Here is a 15,196-nt window from a genome sequence, read left to right as displayed (position 1 = left end):
ATACAGACTATTAATATGTTTACTAAAGTAACGTTTGAAGTATTTGCTGCATTTCAAAAGCACCTGTAGCATTTATTAACACACACAACAAAGGCCTCTGTGGTTTTCTTCTTTCAGTCTCTCCTACTGCAGTTCTTGCGGCAGTTTAAAAAATAAAAATAAGAATTGGAGGCCCAGTGACTGTTTTATTTTAGGTAACCCAAGTGTAGGGGAGTGCGAACAGGAAGCGCTTCTTGAACAGGGTGACTCAGAGCGGTAACTGCGCTGTCACACAGTATGTCCTGCGAGCTGGGGGGCCGCTGCCTCGGGAAGGACAGGGCCGGCTCCTGGAATTCTGGTCCGGCCGGCAGCTGTGTCGCCGTATACATATACGGGGCAGCTGCACAGCCAGCTGTCGTTTGGTGTGAATCATACGTCAGGGGATGCTGTAAATAGACCAATGTGGGGTAATCTAATACCTGGCAGCCTTTTGAATTTTACTGCAGGCCCTTTCCCTCGTTCAGATAATTAAGGGGAATAATTAGTGAATAAAGAGAGGCAGAGTGCAAACGGTTGTTACGTAGAGTGTCTCAGCACTTCTTTTTTGTGTGCTTAACTTTATCAAGGTTTCTAAAAGGTTCAGATCCTGCTGCTGTTAAACTTGTGTTGATTTCATTTGGCTCTTTCACCCTTTTAATTTTGGGTGCTACTCTGAATTGTAGCAGTGTAAAGCTCACACAGACACAGTGCAACCAGAGAACACGATGGTGGTGGTGTGGTCATGGTCTGTGCTCTTAGCAGTTAAGCGCAGGCCTGTGAAAAGAGTAAGGATGACAACTAAAACCTGAGGACAGGGTCTGGAACATGAGACTCCTGGTGTCAGCTACAGACAACTGTGTAGGAGACACAAAGTCTAGAGAAGTCTTCGTAACATCCACTCTCCAAGCTGCAAAACACTGTCTGCTCCCCTCAGCAACCTGCAGTGCAGAAGATCAGAAGAAATGCACAATGACAGGGCTTCTCCAGGGCAAGCGGGAGAGATGGAGGGCACTGCTGGGGTCCTGAGTCCCAGCCACCAGCTGGGGCTTTTTTAGGTGGAGGGACACAGGGGAAGGGAAAAAGGAGCTGCGCTGGACTCCTTCTGCTGTGAGACCTGGCAGAAGTCCACGCCACTGACAGTTCCTGAGTTTGCAACCCTCTAAGCAGAGGCAGGAGTGCTAGAGCTTGCAAGCAAGTGCCTTTGGAGGGAGGCAGAGGGGAGGAAGGGAAACATTTCCAGACAATTTGGCCACTGTTTTACATCTTTACAGCCCTTCAAATGTTAGGAGTGGCATTCTGGCTTTTAGTGTTTAATGTAGATCAGTCATTTCATATTTGTGCGTGGTCTTTCAGGATGTGCAGAGCCACCCTTTAGGGGGGTGCAGGTTGATATGAAGAGGATGGGGATGTTTGGCTTGTCGCTTTGTGAAGTAACAGGTTGACTGTCTTTTCTCCCTGTACTGGTTTCTTGGTGGTTTGGGGATTTTCTAAAAAATTGGATCCCATTTGGAACAGTTTGTGATGAATAAGTGGGAATTTTAACAGCTGCCTCTGTAAGATGAGAACAGTTCTCAGCTTTTGGGCTTTCGAAGGTTGTGCTTATCATGACCATAATGTGAGGGAGGGTGGGAGGAAGAGAAGAAGGAAGCTGCCATAACGTACCTGCTGCCTCCTTTTCCCCCTTCTGCTCACCTAGAGCGGTGAAGATGGATGCCAGTTCTTTTCAAATGGGTCTTCTGCAAATGCTCTGCTGGTAGATTCTGCTGTGATGTGAAAAGATGAACTTGCTGGGGTAAATTTTGCCTCTCAAGTTCTGTGTTCATGCCTGGTTTGGGAATGTCTTCTAAAGCCTTTTCCTTACATTTCTGCAGGTGCTGGAAGATAATGACTATGGTCGTGCAGTGGACTGGTGGGGTTTAGGAGTTGTGATGTATGAAATGATGTGTGGCCGGCTCCCTTTCTACAATCAGGACCACGAAAAGCTCTTTGAACTCATCCTTATGGAGGAGATCAGATTTCCACGCACTTTGTCACCTGAAGCAAAATCTCTCTTGTCAGGTTTGCTGAAGAAAGATCCTAAGCAAAGGTGAGACTGTTGCACTTTTAAGCACTTGTGTCCTCAGAAATACCAAAAACAACCCCCAGGAGAAAGAATTCTGGTAAATGTGTTAAAGGCTTCACAGAGAAGTTAATAATTGTGCTGTGCAGAGGCATGTCTATGAAAGGGAACTATCTGTAAGACAGGTGACTTAAAAGTGTCTGGTTTTGTGCTGCCATATTAAATAACCATATACCCATCATTGAAAACCAGTTGAAAATGGTACTGCACAAATGGCTTTTTTTTTATTTAAAGTTGAGGAAGGTATTTCAGACAAAATTGCAGTTTTGTTTCTAATCGATTCAAAGTGATTATCCAGCAAGGTGCAGCAAGTGCACCTCCTCATTTTTTAACTTTTGACGTGAGCTGATACCGCAAATAGCAACGTGAAGCAGCTTCGGTGATCAGAAGGCTGAACTTCAGGATATGATGGCTGCCATTAATGCAGAACTGTAGCCTGGGACAAAGCAAGCTAACTGTCTTTGGCTATAACGAATCCAATGGCTGTTGTGGGTTATAAGCTGCTGTACTCTGAAGGCTTTCACCTTCCGTCCCAGTTCGAGTTGCTTTCCGTTTTCCAAATTTTTGTTTAAATCTGTGCCAGTGATTTAGCATCCTGCTTTGGACAGTAGGTGGTGGTGTTTGTACCATGTTTGTGGTGGTTTATGCCATGCTTAATCTACTTCTGTTTCCTCCTTCTGGTTTTGTTTCTTTGATTATTTTTTTTTTTTTGCTATGCTATATTAAAGTAACTCTTGATTTAAAAACAGAAAAAAAAATCAAAACAAAAACCATAAGCCCTTAAAGCTAACAGAAAACAAAACATGATCCAAAAAGGGACGTTGACCCTCAGACAAACATAGATGTCCGTTTAAAAATCTGCCATCTTGTCAACCCACACATTTCAAAAACAAGTAATATTGTGACTCTGCCCTGATGTCCTGTTGCAAACTTTCCACTCTAAATGGGCCCCAAATAGGAAATCTTTCATGTGAGGTGCAGGCGGAGTATTCTGCTGTGCTTTCTGATGTTTGTTTAGTCTGTGTGTGTGTGTGTGGGCTTAGCAGGAAAATGTTTTTTGCCAGTAGATGGATACTTGTAGCAAGGATTTTTGTCATCACTCTAGGCTGTTTCTATTGCTGTGTTTGATGGCAGATCCTGTTGCGAGGTCTTCTAATGCAAATCCACAACTTGTACTACTGGTGGATTCAACTTTGCAGTGACATGGGGAGCTGGGAACAGTTGGAATCAGGAACATGGCCAGCCTTGTACTGGGTGGCAACAGCTGCACACCCCTCCTGAAGCCGGTGCCTGCAAGGGGATCTCCAGGAGAAGGTTGTGTAACTGATCAGCAGCCCCCCAGGCACTGTGCTCTTCCAGCGTGGTTGCAGCCCCTGCCAACGGCAGTGTCCTGTCCGGGAAAGTGCTGGGTTAAATACAATTGTGACCCTTTTGTAGCTTATTCAGGTGGGGCCTTTCAATCATTGGAAACACAAACAGCATCTGCTGTAATTTGTTCTCTTAAAGGAGCATCTCTGATGAACCAAAATGCAATTTGTTTACAAACAAAGAACACCCACTTGTTTCTAATTACAAGGTTTTCCCAATGCCAATAATGACTCCACAATATGCTCACTTTATACAAATAGCCACTTCTTCACATGTATCTTCTGCAGGCTTGGAACCAACGATGCTCTGATCTGTTGGACAGATGATTTTCATGCTGCTGATAGAAATAACTATAGACTAGACAAGCCTGCACACATGCCTGCAGCTTGCTAATTACACTGGTGCTTCACACGCTTTTTGGCTCATGGACCGTTCTTAAATACAGGTTTCTCACCAATCACCGTTGACTGAACTTTTTAACTGAAGTTGTGATTCCGCAAATCCCCTGTGCTTCGTGCTGTTTCAGGTGGTACAGAGAATGAGCTGAAAGCACTAGGGGTAGAAGTCCTGAGTCCTGGCCTTGTAGTTTTATGTTCTTTTTACTGTGTGGTCTGTATGCTGGGGTGGACGCCTGGCATACTTGGTAGTTGACTCATAGTTCATGGAGCCATATTGAAGAAAAACAGCCAGATAGCTACAAAAATACATGCAGTGAAAAGTTAAATAGTGTGTGATAGTCTGGTTGGCATTAGTCTGTTGATGATGCTTTGGGGAACCATTGTGTGATTCAAAAGAAGTCCCTTCTTCCACAAAGCCCAGTGGTGGACAGAAGTTGGTGTCATCATAATGATGTATGTGGCAGAAAAACATGAGAATTGGCAGCATTTAGTAACTGCTGATGAACTTCAGAGTGGGATGAAGGAGACAGCCCGAACCATGAGAAAAATGAAATTGGGAGATGTTGTCCCTTCCTGTAAAATTCTCAAAGAAACCCACCCCAAAACAACCCACTAGCCAAATAAGGTTGATACAACGAAGCTCAGTGACAAGGACATTTTAAGTTAAATATCAAGGAACTAGGGAATTGTGACCTTCATCAGTGAATTAAATCTTAATAATTACCTGGTATAGCTGAGCTGGATATATAGAAGCAGTCTTAGCACTCTGCGTTCAGTAATATCGGTTCAGTCTCAAACTCACAGGCATATGGGGAAAATGTGAAGAACAGTAAATTGCATTCTGCTTTTAATAATGGCCATTTTCTAAATTTGGTTATATAAAATCCATTTTGTAAGAGAAAAGGAATTTTGAAGTTCCTTTTGGGATTGATATAAGTTTATTAATCTTGCAATGTGAGCCCTAATTTTCCTAAGAAGGAAAAAATGTATTCTGTAAATATTCCCTTTTAATGTGACCAGAAATTCTCCTTTGCTGCTTTGTGACATGCATCAAATGGAAGGAGGTAATCAGAGCATTTTTTTCACACATAAAATAGCAAAGTTTTTTACTCTTATTATTCTTTCTCTCGATAGAGAGACTGCAATCTGTGAAAGTGGGTATGGATCAGTTTGCCCTGTGTAAACAGGCTGGCGGGTGGGTTTGTAAGCAGCAGGGTGTCTCGCAAGCTCTGAATCTTGGCAGGTTTAAAACTTGAGAAAACTTCAGCATGGTTTCATCTGAATTTCGATGGTGTGTTTTCATTACATGTGTTAGTGCTCCCTGTCATAGGTCAGCGTCATTCAGCCTGTTTCGGATGGGGTTTGTCACAAGCTGCTTCATCTACTTCTGTCTTCTGTGGTGCTGTTGGACCTTGCCATTCAGGAAGAATGAGCGGAAGAAAATGCAGCATTTCAAAAAGCCTGTTAAAAGATGTAATGACTTCACAGAGTTGTAGTTGTGGCTTTGGAGTGCTGAAGGTAGTCACTGGGAACTGGTGATCAGTCCTTGCAGAGATCTGACACTTTGTTCTTTCCACATCCAGAGTGCAACACTGGCTGCAGATGCTCAGGTATATCAGGGTCAATCAAGCCTTTGCCTGTATGAAAACCAGACTACCTGGGTTTTTTCTGTGTGAAAGGAGGTGGTTTGTAGTTAAGGTGTATGCCTGTGTCCTCTGTGATGCTCTGCTGTGCGAGGGGTAGATGGCTTGAGCAAACTTGCTGTTCAGATCCAGCTAGGTCTGCAGTCCACGCAGCTGCTGCTGGAGTTGGAAGAGGTAGAGGTGACAGTCATGGGGACTGCAGGATCCTGGAGGTGGTCCCAGGTAGCTGGTGGCAGGCAGGAGGAGGTAGCCTTGAGTAGGTGGACCTCTTAGGCAGCAGACTTCATGCCTTGTGGGCATCTGGAGTTTTGAAACCACACATGACAGGTGTCTCGTGTTTGCCCTCAAATGTGTGTGTCTTGAGTACAAAAGTGTTTCTGTCTCCAGATAACTCCGGTGTCCTGGCCATCACTTGAGGTGCAGAGTGCTCATCAGGACTGCAGACGTGTCTCACCAGGTGCTTTGAGGTAGACTGAGATTTAGCTGCTGTGTATGAGAGTTTTAGTCTAAATTGGTTCAGTCCAAAGCTATTCAGAATGAATCTGGAAAAACTCGCACAGTTCACCTGTAAGAGATCCAGATTGAAGCTGAGGAAAACATAAAAGGCAAATTTGAAGAGGTTGCCCCACCCCACCCCAGCTTTCTAGAAATCGGTAGTTTGGAGACTTCCCAAGCCTCAGCATCCTCACACATGACTCCTCCATGGTTACTGGTGTTGAGGAGGGGGAGTGTTCCCAGTGTTACTGGATCCGCTATGTTTATGTCTCATGCATGTGCTTAATGAAGAGGTGGGGGAGTAAAGCTCAGCACAGAGCTGGGAGATGCCTTAGGTTTTCCAAAAGGCTTAGTATTTGAGCAGGAAAGCCCCCCAAAACTGTGTGTATAGGGCTTTGGGAAGAATGTGGCCTTATCCTTCCGAATCTGGAGTCATGAAATCCTGCTGTTCCCAAAGCCAGCCAGGACTTCTCTGTGCTGATAGTGCGGGTCACAGGAAAGCGATGTAGATGCAGTTCCCAAATCCTTCCCTGTGGCTATTAGACGCCTCTGAAGGTCAGAGCCATGGTAAAGTATGTTACTAGTCTCCATCCTGACTGTATTGGAGAAGGAGAAATTACACGTCTTGTGCTCTGAGCTGGTGAACGCCAGTAGCTTTTGCCAAGCCATTTTCTTGAGCCTGGTGGGTTTATTTGCACTGTAGAACCAGGTTTGGCATTGGGGGGGTAGAGTCAGAGAAATCACGTGAAGACAGAATGGTAACAGAAGCGGTGCCTAAAACTGGCTGTCCTCTCAAATGAGCCTGGTGCGTGTGCAAATCTGCAATCAGCAGAAATCTGTCGGCGAAAATCATGACAATCTCTTCAGATGAGGATATGCCCGCAGTCAGGGTCTGTATTGCGGCTCCTGATACGGTGAAGCTTGAGTTTGTGAATGGGTTTTTTTGGCAGGGCAGTGAAGGCAGTTGCTTTTTGCTTTCCTGCACTGGAGCCTGGCTGTCTTTACTGTAGAAACTTCTTAACTTTAAAACTAGAAGTTTGTGGGTTTCTTCTTAAAGAGCTTGCAGTGGACCCAGGCGCTGAGCAGCGTTTACTTTTACACAGACAAGTAAAGAAACAGTATATTTTTCCTGTGGTAATAATACTTGCACTGCTGAGTGTGTGCTTATACGCTGTATTTATATTTTTATCTATATATAAAACATAGTACATAAACTTAAAAAAATATTTGCACATGATTTGTCTGTGGAATGATAGCTGATTGCCCTTGATTTGTGGAACACAGGCTTTTGTTGTTAAATGATTAAAGGAACTTGCAAGCGATACACAATTTCATAAAAATTAAAAATGTGGAAATGTTTTCAGTTTAATATTGATGTTGCCCTTTATTAATTTTGTCCTTGGGATTTAGCTGAAATAGAGAAACAAAGGTTCTCAAACACAGATGGAAGTTAAATGAATAACCACAGTTGTTTGACAGATTTTTTTTTAAGGAGACCAGTTTAGGCAGAAGTTTGCATTTTGAGGGTGTTGGGGGGGGGGGGGTATTGCTTTTTGGCCTCTACACTTTGTCGTATTTCTTTGTGTACTGTAAATCTCAGTAGCTTTTTTCTTTTTAAGTCCTATTTATACTATTTTTGGTCGGTTTGAAGGCTTAAATGCGCAGAATGTAACTTTATTGTACAAGAATCTTTTCAAGACTTTTAGTCCTGCTATATTTCTTCAGTTACTGCATGTCCTTACAAAAGACAAACCTGCTGCTCTTTCAGTTCTCAGTGGTGCTTAACCATGATTTTTGCGTTAGCTGCTGATTTTAATTCTGCTCTCCTTGAAGAGGGTCCTTTCACAGTAATTCTGAAAAACAAGAGTGTATTTTGGAATAAGGCCATATCCAAAATATGAGGTTTCTGTTGTTTCCCATTTGCTTTGAATGGATTTGTTCGATAGTGTAGGTTTTTACAAGGTAAGTAAAACATCTGGGGTTTTTCCTGGCATTTCCCTGAGTATGTGTTTGCCCTTCATGGAACAATCGTGTTGGGTAATGTATTCTCCGAAGCACTCATACATGGCTGCAGCCAGCCGGCCTTCCTGCGTGCTTCTGCAAAACACGATTCGCATTCTTCTTAGCTCACAGTCACTCCTGAACTTCTGTGCAGAAGTGCAGGCTGTTGACATCTGTGGATAAAAACGATTAACTCCACCTGCTTTTTGACCGGCCATCGTCACCTGTGCTGGGGAAGTAACAAGGAGCCTGGTAGAGACTTGGCAAAGCCTCTAGATCTGCGGGGAACCAGCCGAGAGATGATTACTCAGTTTGTCTGTGTTCCAGGCTGTTCTGCAGCTGTGTCACGGGCTGCCAGGCAGGTGGCTCTCCCTGGCTTGGGTTGGCCTGTGGGGACTCTAGGGTGAACTTAGGCTTGGTCTTAGTGCTTGCCTGGGGGGAAGGAGAGTGGTGCCCAACACTTTGCTACTGGAAGACTGGGAACCTGTTCCCTGGGCATCTCCTGAAGGAATGAATGTGAAGGAGGAAACCCTTTAGGTTGCTATGCCACTGGATGGAAGAAGGCCGGGAAGCAAGCATGGACTCCGAACTGTCAGGCACCTCTGCTGCTTGGTCTCTCTGGGACACCTGTGGCCTCTGCCAGCTTGTGTTCTCCGAAGACAGTGCTTGGGCATGGCTGAGAGGGTTGCATGCCCCAGGAGCCATTGCCAGTTGGCAGTATGGCCAAAGTGTCACCATATTTGACTCCTCTGCACTAAATGATTGTGCAGCGCTGTCCCAATAGCATTGTCCCTTCAAGCTACATCCCAGAGCATGCAGCGCAGTCTCAAGCTGTAAGAATACCACTTCAGTGGGCTTTAGCCCAGCTGTCATGTTATCTCTGATATTTTGAACCAAAACTCTGCCCTCTATCCCCAAAGAATCATGTATTAGGGCCACAGGTTACTGCATGTCATCTGGAGGGGATTCAGGGCCAGCTGCTGTGCAGCACCCATGAGGCCTGACCAGGCAGCTTGGCTTCAGGTTCCAAGAACAGTCCTTGGCCCTTTTTCTGTAGTGGCGTAGCTCTAGCCTTGGTCACGTAGAGCCGTTTTTCCAAGCTCTTAAACAGGGATAATATCTCAGTTTGTCAGTGGCACCAAGAACCGGAGAGCAGGCAGGCACTGGAGGTCAGCCTTGATGAACATGGTGGCACCTCTTGTACTTAAAATCCCAAGCGTCGTCTTCACCTTGTTACCTCAGACTAAGTCTGCAGCTGATGGCTCAATATGCGTTTTGTTTTCTCGGTGCATGTCTCTGCTTGCAGACGTGGTTCAGTCTTTTAGAGAACATTTTAACCTCCACAGCAAAATTTAAGCAGCTGTTAGCTCAAGACTGCACCTAAAATGATTACATCTATAAGCTGTGCGGACAGTTTTATTTTGGAATAAAAGTGCTTTATCTTGATATACCTTAAGTCAATAAAACACCCTTTGTGCTTTCGTGAAGCCAAGGAGGAGGAAAGATTTGCATACAACATGGTATTATCACTGCAGTTGTCAACTGTTTTCTTTAATGGAAATTTAAATCAGGTTGCATAAATCAGTTTGTCTTTAAAAGCTTTGCCTCTCTTACACTTCAAAATCAAATTCAGTTTTACTGCTGGCATCATTCTGCTCTAGAAATTTCTAAGGGCTGGTCACTTGTTAATTTAGAAAGAGAGAAGGGTGTGTGGCTCAGACCTTTTACTTGCAGGATCCACTGTGATCTCTAGGACAGCATCTTTCCTGAAGGGCAGGTCTTTTGAGTTGTGATTATTTTTCTTTTTATTTTGTTTGTTTGAGAGACCTTTATGCTATTTGTTAGCATGTTTTCAAATCTCTTCGTGGAACTCTGCTGAAGCCTAAAATAGACTAACCTGCAGCCTTTACGCAAAACCTAAATATTAAACAAATGCTAGAACTGCTCCCAGATGTATTATGTAAACTCAGAGTTTCTTCACTACCATTTAATAAAAATTGTATGAGAAAAATAACTCTACTCAAACATTTAATTATGTATTTTGCCCCAAACAGGTTAGGTGGCGGTCCTGATGATGCCAAGGAGATTATGCAGCACAAATTCTTCGCTGGCATTGTTTGGCAAGATGTATACGAGAAAAAGGTACTTACACAACAGTTGTCCCAAGGTGAACTGTAGCTATGGATATACTGAATGGTTCAAATTTTATTGCCCTCTGTAAGGTATGCAGAAGCCATCCATGGAAGAGGTTTGCAGTTGTTTTTAACAAGGCTAAATTACTTCATGTTTCTTAAAATACTGTAATCAGATTACTTCTGAACCAATTTTTTTTTTCACAATGAGACACTTATTTCTGTGACTGAATAAATAGGATGTAACCAAAATTGCTTCCAAATTTAGACAGTAGATAAGCTTATAAAATAGCTTTTCCTGTGAATTTTTGTTGCCATTTCTTGCTGTCAACTGACATATCCCTTGCAAGCCCAGGAGTTACTGTTGGTTCCTGAGCATCTGAAACAAAACTTCCTAGAAACAGTAGTGGAAGACGGGCTGTTTGTTCCCTTTGCATTTTTCCTGCCTTGAATGATGAAATTAGACTGAACAGGCAAGTGCAGAGAAGTGTAGGCTTCTACATCAATCCAAGACATATTTTTTTTATTTATTTCCTTCTGGTAGCAGAGGGCTGATGCGAAGTGTCTGCACTTCATGGTGTTTCTCATTGGTTTTCCTTGAGACCCAGTGAGTTTGTAGGCTCTCCAGTGCAAGCCACTGAAGTCAAAGAGCGCATGCCTTTCCATATGAGTGTATTTCATCAGTTGTCTACACCTCACTGTTCCTTCATTCAGATAACTGATTCCACTCCTCCAAGATGCCCTGCTTCACACTGTCAGGGCAATCTGCTGTTGTCCTTTCCCATTTGATTCTCACCAGCCACATTTTCCATGATGCTCATGTGAAATGTAGTTAACTAAAACCTAGGTCTGGTGATTCAAGGGTCCCATCTACTGGTGCCACGTGATCTCACTGAATCCCAGCCTTTCCCGATTTCGTTCTTTCTCCCTGCAGTCCTTCATGATACCAAATTTTGTTCGATCTCTAGATAACATTTAGTTCTCCCTCCAGTTGGTGGGCACAGGTAAGAAACGTAGCAGAAACTGGGTTTTAATTCTTGGATTCTTTTGGTAAAACTAACACAGTGATGTACTAGCAAGGTTTGTATTCTTCAAAAAATAGAGTGTAACACCGCTGGTTGGCATACCGTAGTGGGAGAATTGTCCGGTGCCTGTATACAATCACAAAGCATGCTGTTTCCTTCTCATCTCTCACTTCTTCATAGATTTGTGTCGCTAAAGGGAACTGAAAAATTCTAAGGTTTTGTGCCTTGAAAGTGTAGATGGAGTTTAGACCTGTCCTTTCAAAGCATCCCGAGAGAGAGAATTGCTTGCAGTCATGAGGGCAGGAGGGAGTTGTGTGGAGTTTACTCAGTGTAATGTAAAAAGGATGTCAGAGTTACTGTTCTGAACAGGAGGTTATCCCCATTTTCACCCGGCTGACAAGCTGAATACTTGGGGTTTTGCTATTTTTTGCAGTTGAAGGAAAAAAGTTGTCTTCAGTGAAGTTGTTACTTGATGGTAGTCCTGGTTCCCTGTATGCAGGAGAAGTCACAGAAGCTGGAGGCAACTTAATTTATCCATAGGACTGAGAAAATTCCCAAGTTGTCCTGTAGTAGTACTGGCTCAGATTGTTGTGAAAACTACCAGGAAATTCCAAATGTTACATATTTTGGAGAAAATGGTGTGCTAATTGAGACTTATTTCTGACCTTGGCATATCCAAGAAGGCTCGATTCTGGTTTTGCCCCTGTCCTGTTAGCATGTGCATCTGAAATAGTCCATGCTATGCAACTGAAGAGATTTCAAAAAGCCTGTGAGTAATTGCTGCCTACGTTCTAGGTGGTCCAAAGAGACTCCTGCAGGATTTACCTGAAATGCAGTCTCACGGATAAAAGCTGAATTTTGTCAGCTGCCTAGAGGTGTTCATGTGCTAAGCTTGGTTACCCACTATCTCCAGATGATGGTGAATATGTTTATGAATATAGGCTTGTGGTAATTGAGAACACTTACTTTGTAATTAAGCTTTTTGGAAACACAGCTTTCCTTTGAATTATAAGGAGTTTTGAATAGCTGGGGTTGTCCCAAGAATTTTAAATATTCATTAGACTCTCCTGGAAGAGTGGTGTTATTTGTCTCTAGTGCAAAGGAGGTGTGATTTAATTTGCAGTATTTTGCCCACCCACGAGCGAAACATACACAATGAGATTTTAATCACATGTTTTCTTCTGGTCTTTTTTGTCTCTTAAACCAACATAAGCCTGCGGGTGTCATGCTGGTCTGCAGCAGTGGGAGGCTACAGGTGGCACCTCTCTACCAGTTGAACCGCAGAGCTATTGCAGTGACAGCTTTTCAGTAAAGCAGCATATTTGCTTGGTAAAGCCAGCGTTAGAGCTTTCTGCGGCTTCCCCTCTGTTTCCAGCTTAATGTTCTGAATTTGACAGCTAGGGGAAAAAAAAATGTCTTGTGGGTGCATCATAATCTGTCTCAAATTGCTTTTAACAGATACTAAAATAAAAAGGAAAATGATACAGGCAGCGCTAGCCCATTACACGTGTGTTCTTACTTAGGATCGCTGCTCCAAGTCATTCTGATGTGCATAGTTCAGGTGTCTGTTGCAGTGCCCAAGTCCTAAATCACTCTGTGCTGTGCACAGCAAGCAAGAGCAACTGGGAGTATTGCGGGTGCCAAAACCACCATTAGCTTAAAAGGACAGATAGAACTTCACAGACATGTGCACGCACAGTTCGTCAAAAACAAACCAAGGTTCGCTTTGAGGAGTAGGCAGGAACTGCTGTAATGAGAAAGGGAATAGAGTCAAACTGTGAAAGAAAGAATGCTCATCCTCAACAGGGTTTTTACATATAAGACGTTTGTGTGACTTGATTGAGAATACTGTTATTAACATTAAAATGTGAAGTATTCCCTCTTCAGTAGCTTTAGGAGGACTGTAAGGCTCAGAGTGACTTTGGGATATCCTGTTTCCATTTCCTTTTAAATTCAGGACATAAAGACCACTTCTAAGGCCTTTTTTTTTTTTTTTTTTTTGGACAGGAACATTTGCGAAGTTGCTTTAAGCCATTCTTGTGCACAGAAAATAATGAGTAATTAAAAAAAGATGATGATGAATGTATACTACAACTGTGCTCTCTTATAACAAGCAAAATTTCTATATTCCTTAGTTTTTAAGGATTGATTTTAAACAGTAAATGTTTCTTTGTATTTGGAAATACCACCATATATGTAGGTTACATTTCTTAAAAGTCTTTACATTGAAAATGAAGGAGCTTCATTGGATTGTTGTTTGGAAGATGGGACAACACTCTTGTTAGGTGCTCTCAAAACAGATCAGAAGGACGATCCTGGCGATAGGGAGCTTGAAGCCAGTGCTTTTCTAATTTACCAGCTTGCCAAGCAAATGATTCTTCAGATCTATGCAGGAGGAAAAACTGGGGATGGGGAAAGATGTGTTGTGTAGTCAAGAATTGCTGATGTTTTCCAGATAGCGATTTCTGTCGGTGTCATTCTTATTTCTGTAAGAGCAGAAGTGCGAGTCTCGAGGTCACTGCTTAATTCCACTTGGAGCAGTTCACCATTTGCCTTGATAAACCTCTCTCTGCAATGTCAGGTTGGAAGCCGTATACTTCCTCAATCACGCTCCTGAATTGTTGCCTGGTGTGGCTCTGCGCTATTAAAAGATGGCCACGCTTAACCCCAGTGGTGGGCGAGCTGAAGCCCAGCGCCGAGAGCTATTACATGTCCTCTGTGGGAGGGCTTGGAGCAGTGTTTACGTTCTGTTTCCACCGCATCGTGCAGCAGGGAGGTGAGCAAGACCTGACTCCCAGCTCCGTCGCCCTCCGAAGCTGTACGTGTTCCAACTCGGTGCATCTGTATGCAGCCAGCTCCACCACGCCGCTTCCCAGGCACACTCCTCCTCCAGCCCCAGTCAAGCAGCTCCGCTCCATCTGCAGTTCCTCCTGCCAGAGCTTGCCTAGGTAGACGGGGATGATTTCTAGCCTGTCTGCCCGAGCGAGTATCAAGAGTAAAACCCAAATAGTGCGACTCGGGGTGTAACGAGACGAGGCCGTTCACAGCTAGGTGTGCTCGGGTTTTTGTAAGCACGGCAGTTTTTCTAAGTTCAGAGTTGATCTCAAACTGGTTTGGGGGACTGGAGGTATAAAAGCTTAATGTTGCTTCTGCCTTGTCCTAAATTCTCCCAGTTTGGTCGAAGCGACAGCACAGTTGCTGTCAGGGCTGCATGGGCACAGGAGTTCTGCAGCTGAAATGTTACTGTGAATGTTACAAGCCTTGCGGGGATCCTCGAGTCTAGCTGGTCAGTCGGGCACCACTAAACATCTCTCTTACTTCTTTTCATCCTCCTGAAGCATAAATCTGACTAGATGCAGTCGACCATTTCCATATAATTGGGTGGGGAAACACTATATACAGTTATTTTTAAACATTTGTAAGCATGTTAGTTATTACTTGCAGAAATAAATGTTAGGATTCTAGGTTTTATTCTGTGCAGTTAAATCCTAGAGACAAAATTGCCTTCAATGCCCCATAAATAGGAAGTGTATACCTAAATAAATACATTTTTCTCTATACGATTCCTTCTTTACAAACTGGTGCTTTTAAAACTTATTTTAGGAATGTAGGAGAAGGCACAGTAGCTTGTAACTTTATTTTAAATTCTGCCTGTTTCAAACAGTACTGCAAGAACCTGTGAATAGACAGTGTTTGCCTTTTTTTTTTCTTTTCACAGCTTGTACCTCTGTTTAAGCCACAAGTTACATCTGAAACAGATACAAGATACTTTGATGAAGAATTCACAGCACAGATGATAACAATCACTCCTCCTGACCAAGGTAAAGTTTTGTCAGATGTCTCCCACTGTGTTCTCCAGACCACCAGAAATAATTTCCTGCAATGTCACTTGGTCTCTTCAGACCACGTGAAGAAGCACTGGTGTAAACTTGCTGGTTATCCATATAGGTATTTGACCAAGGAGTCAGTAAATTAATGTGAAACTTTGCACATATCA

The 15,196-nt window shown here is 43.3% G+C and overlaps 1 protein-coding gene across 3 annotated transcripts in view; it reads left to right on the top strand.

Moving 5' to 3' along the window:
- The window catches only part of AKT1 (AKT serine/threonine kinase 1), an 87,145-nt gene that overhangs the window by 57,604 nt on the left and 14,345 nt on the right, over nt 1–15,196 (top strand). For all 3 annotated transcript variants that reach the window (XM_037393242.1, XM_037393240.1, XM_037393241.1), the window contains 3 exons: nt 1,890–2,104; nt 10,097–10,184; nt 14,918–15,020. In XM_037393242.1, coding sequence (XP_037249139.1) covers nt 1,890–2,104; nt 10,097–10,184; nt 14,918–15,020 — 406 coding nt within the window. The remainder of the gene's footprint in view (nt 1–1,889; nt 2,105–10,096; nt 10,185–14,917; nt 15,021–15,196) is intronic.

The sequence above is a fragment of the Falco rusticolus genome, chromosome 7, assembly GCF_015220075.1.
Source record: "Falco rusticolus isolate bFalRus1 chromosome 7, bFalRus1.pri, whole genome shotgun sequence".
NCBI classification, from domain to species: Eukaryota; Metazoa; Chordata; class Aves; order Falconiformes; family Falconidae; genus Falco; species Falco rusticolus.
This window is presented reverse-complemented; position numbering and strand designations above follow the sequence as displayed.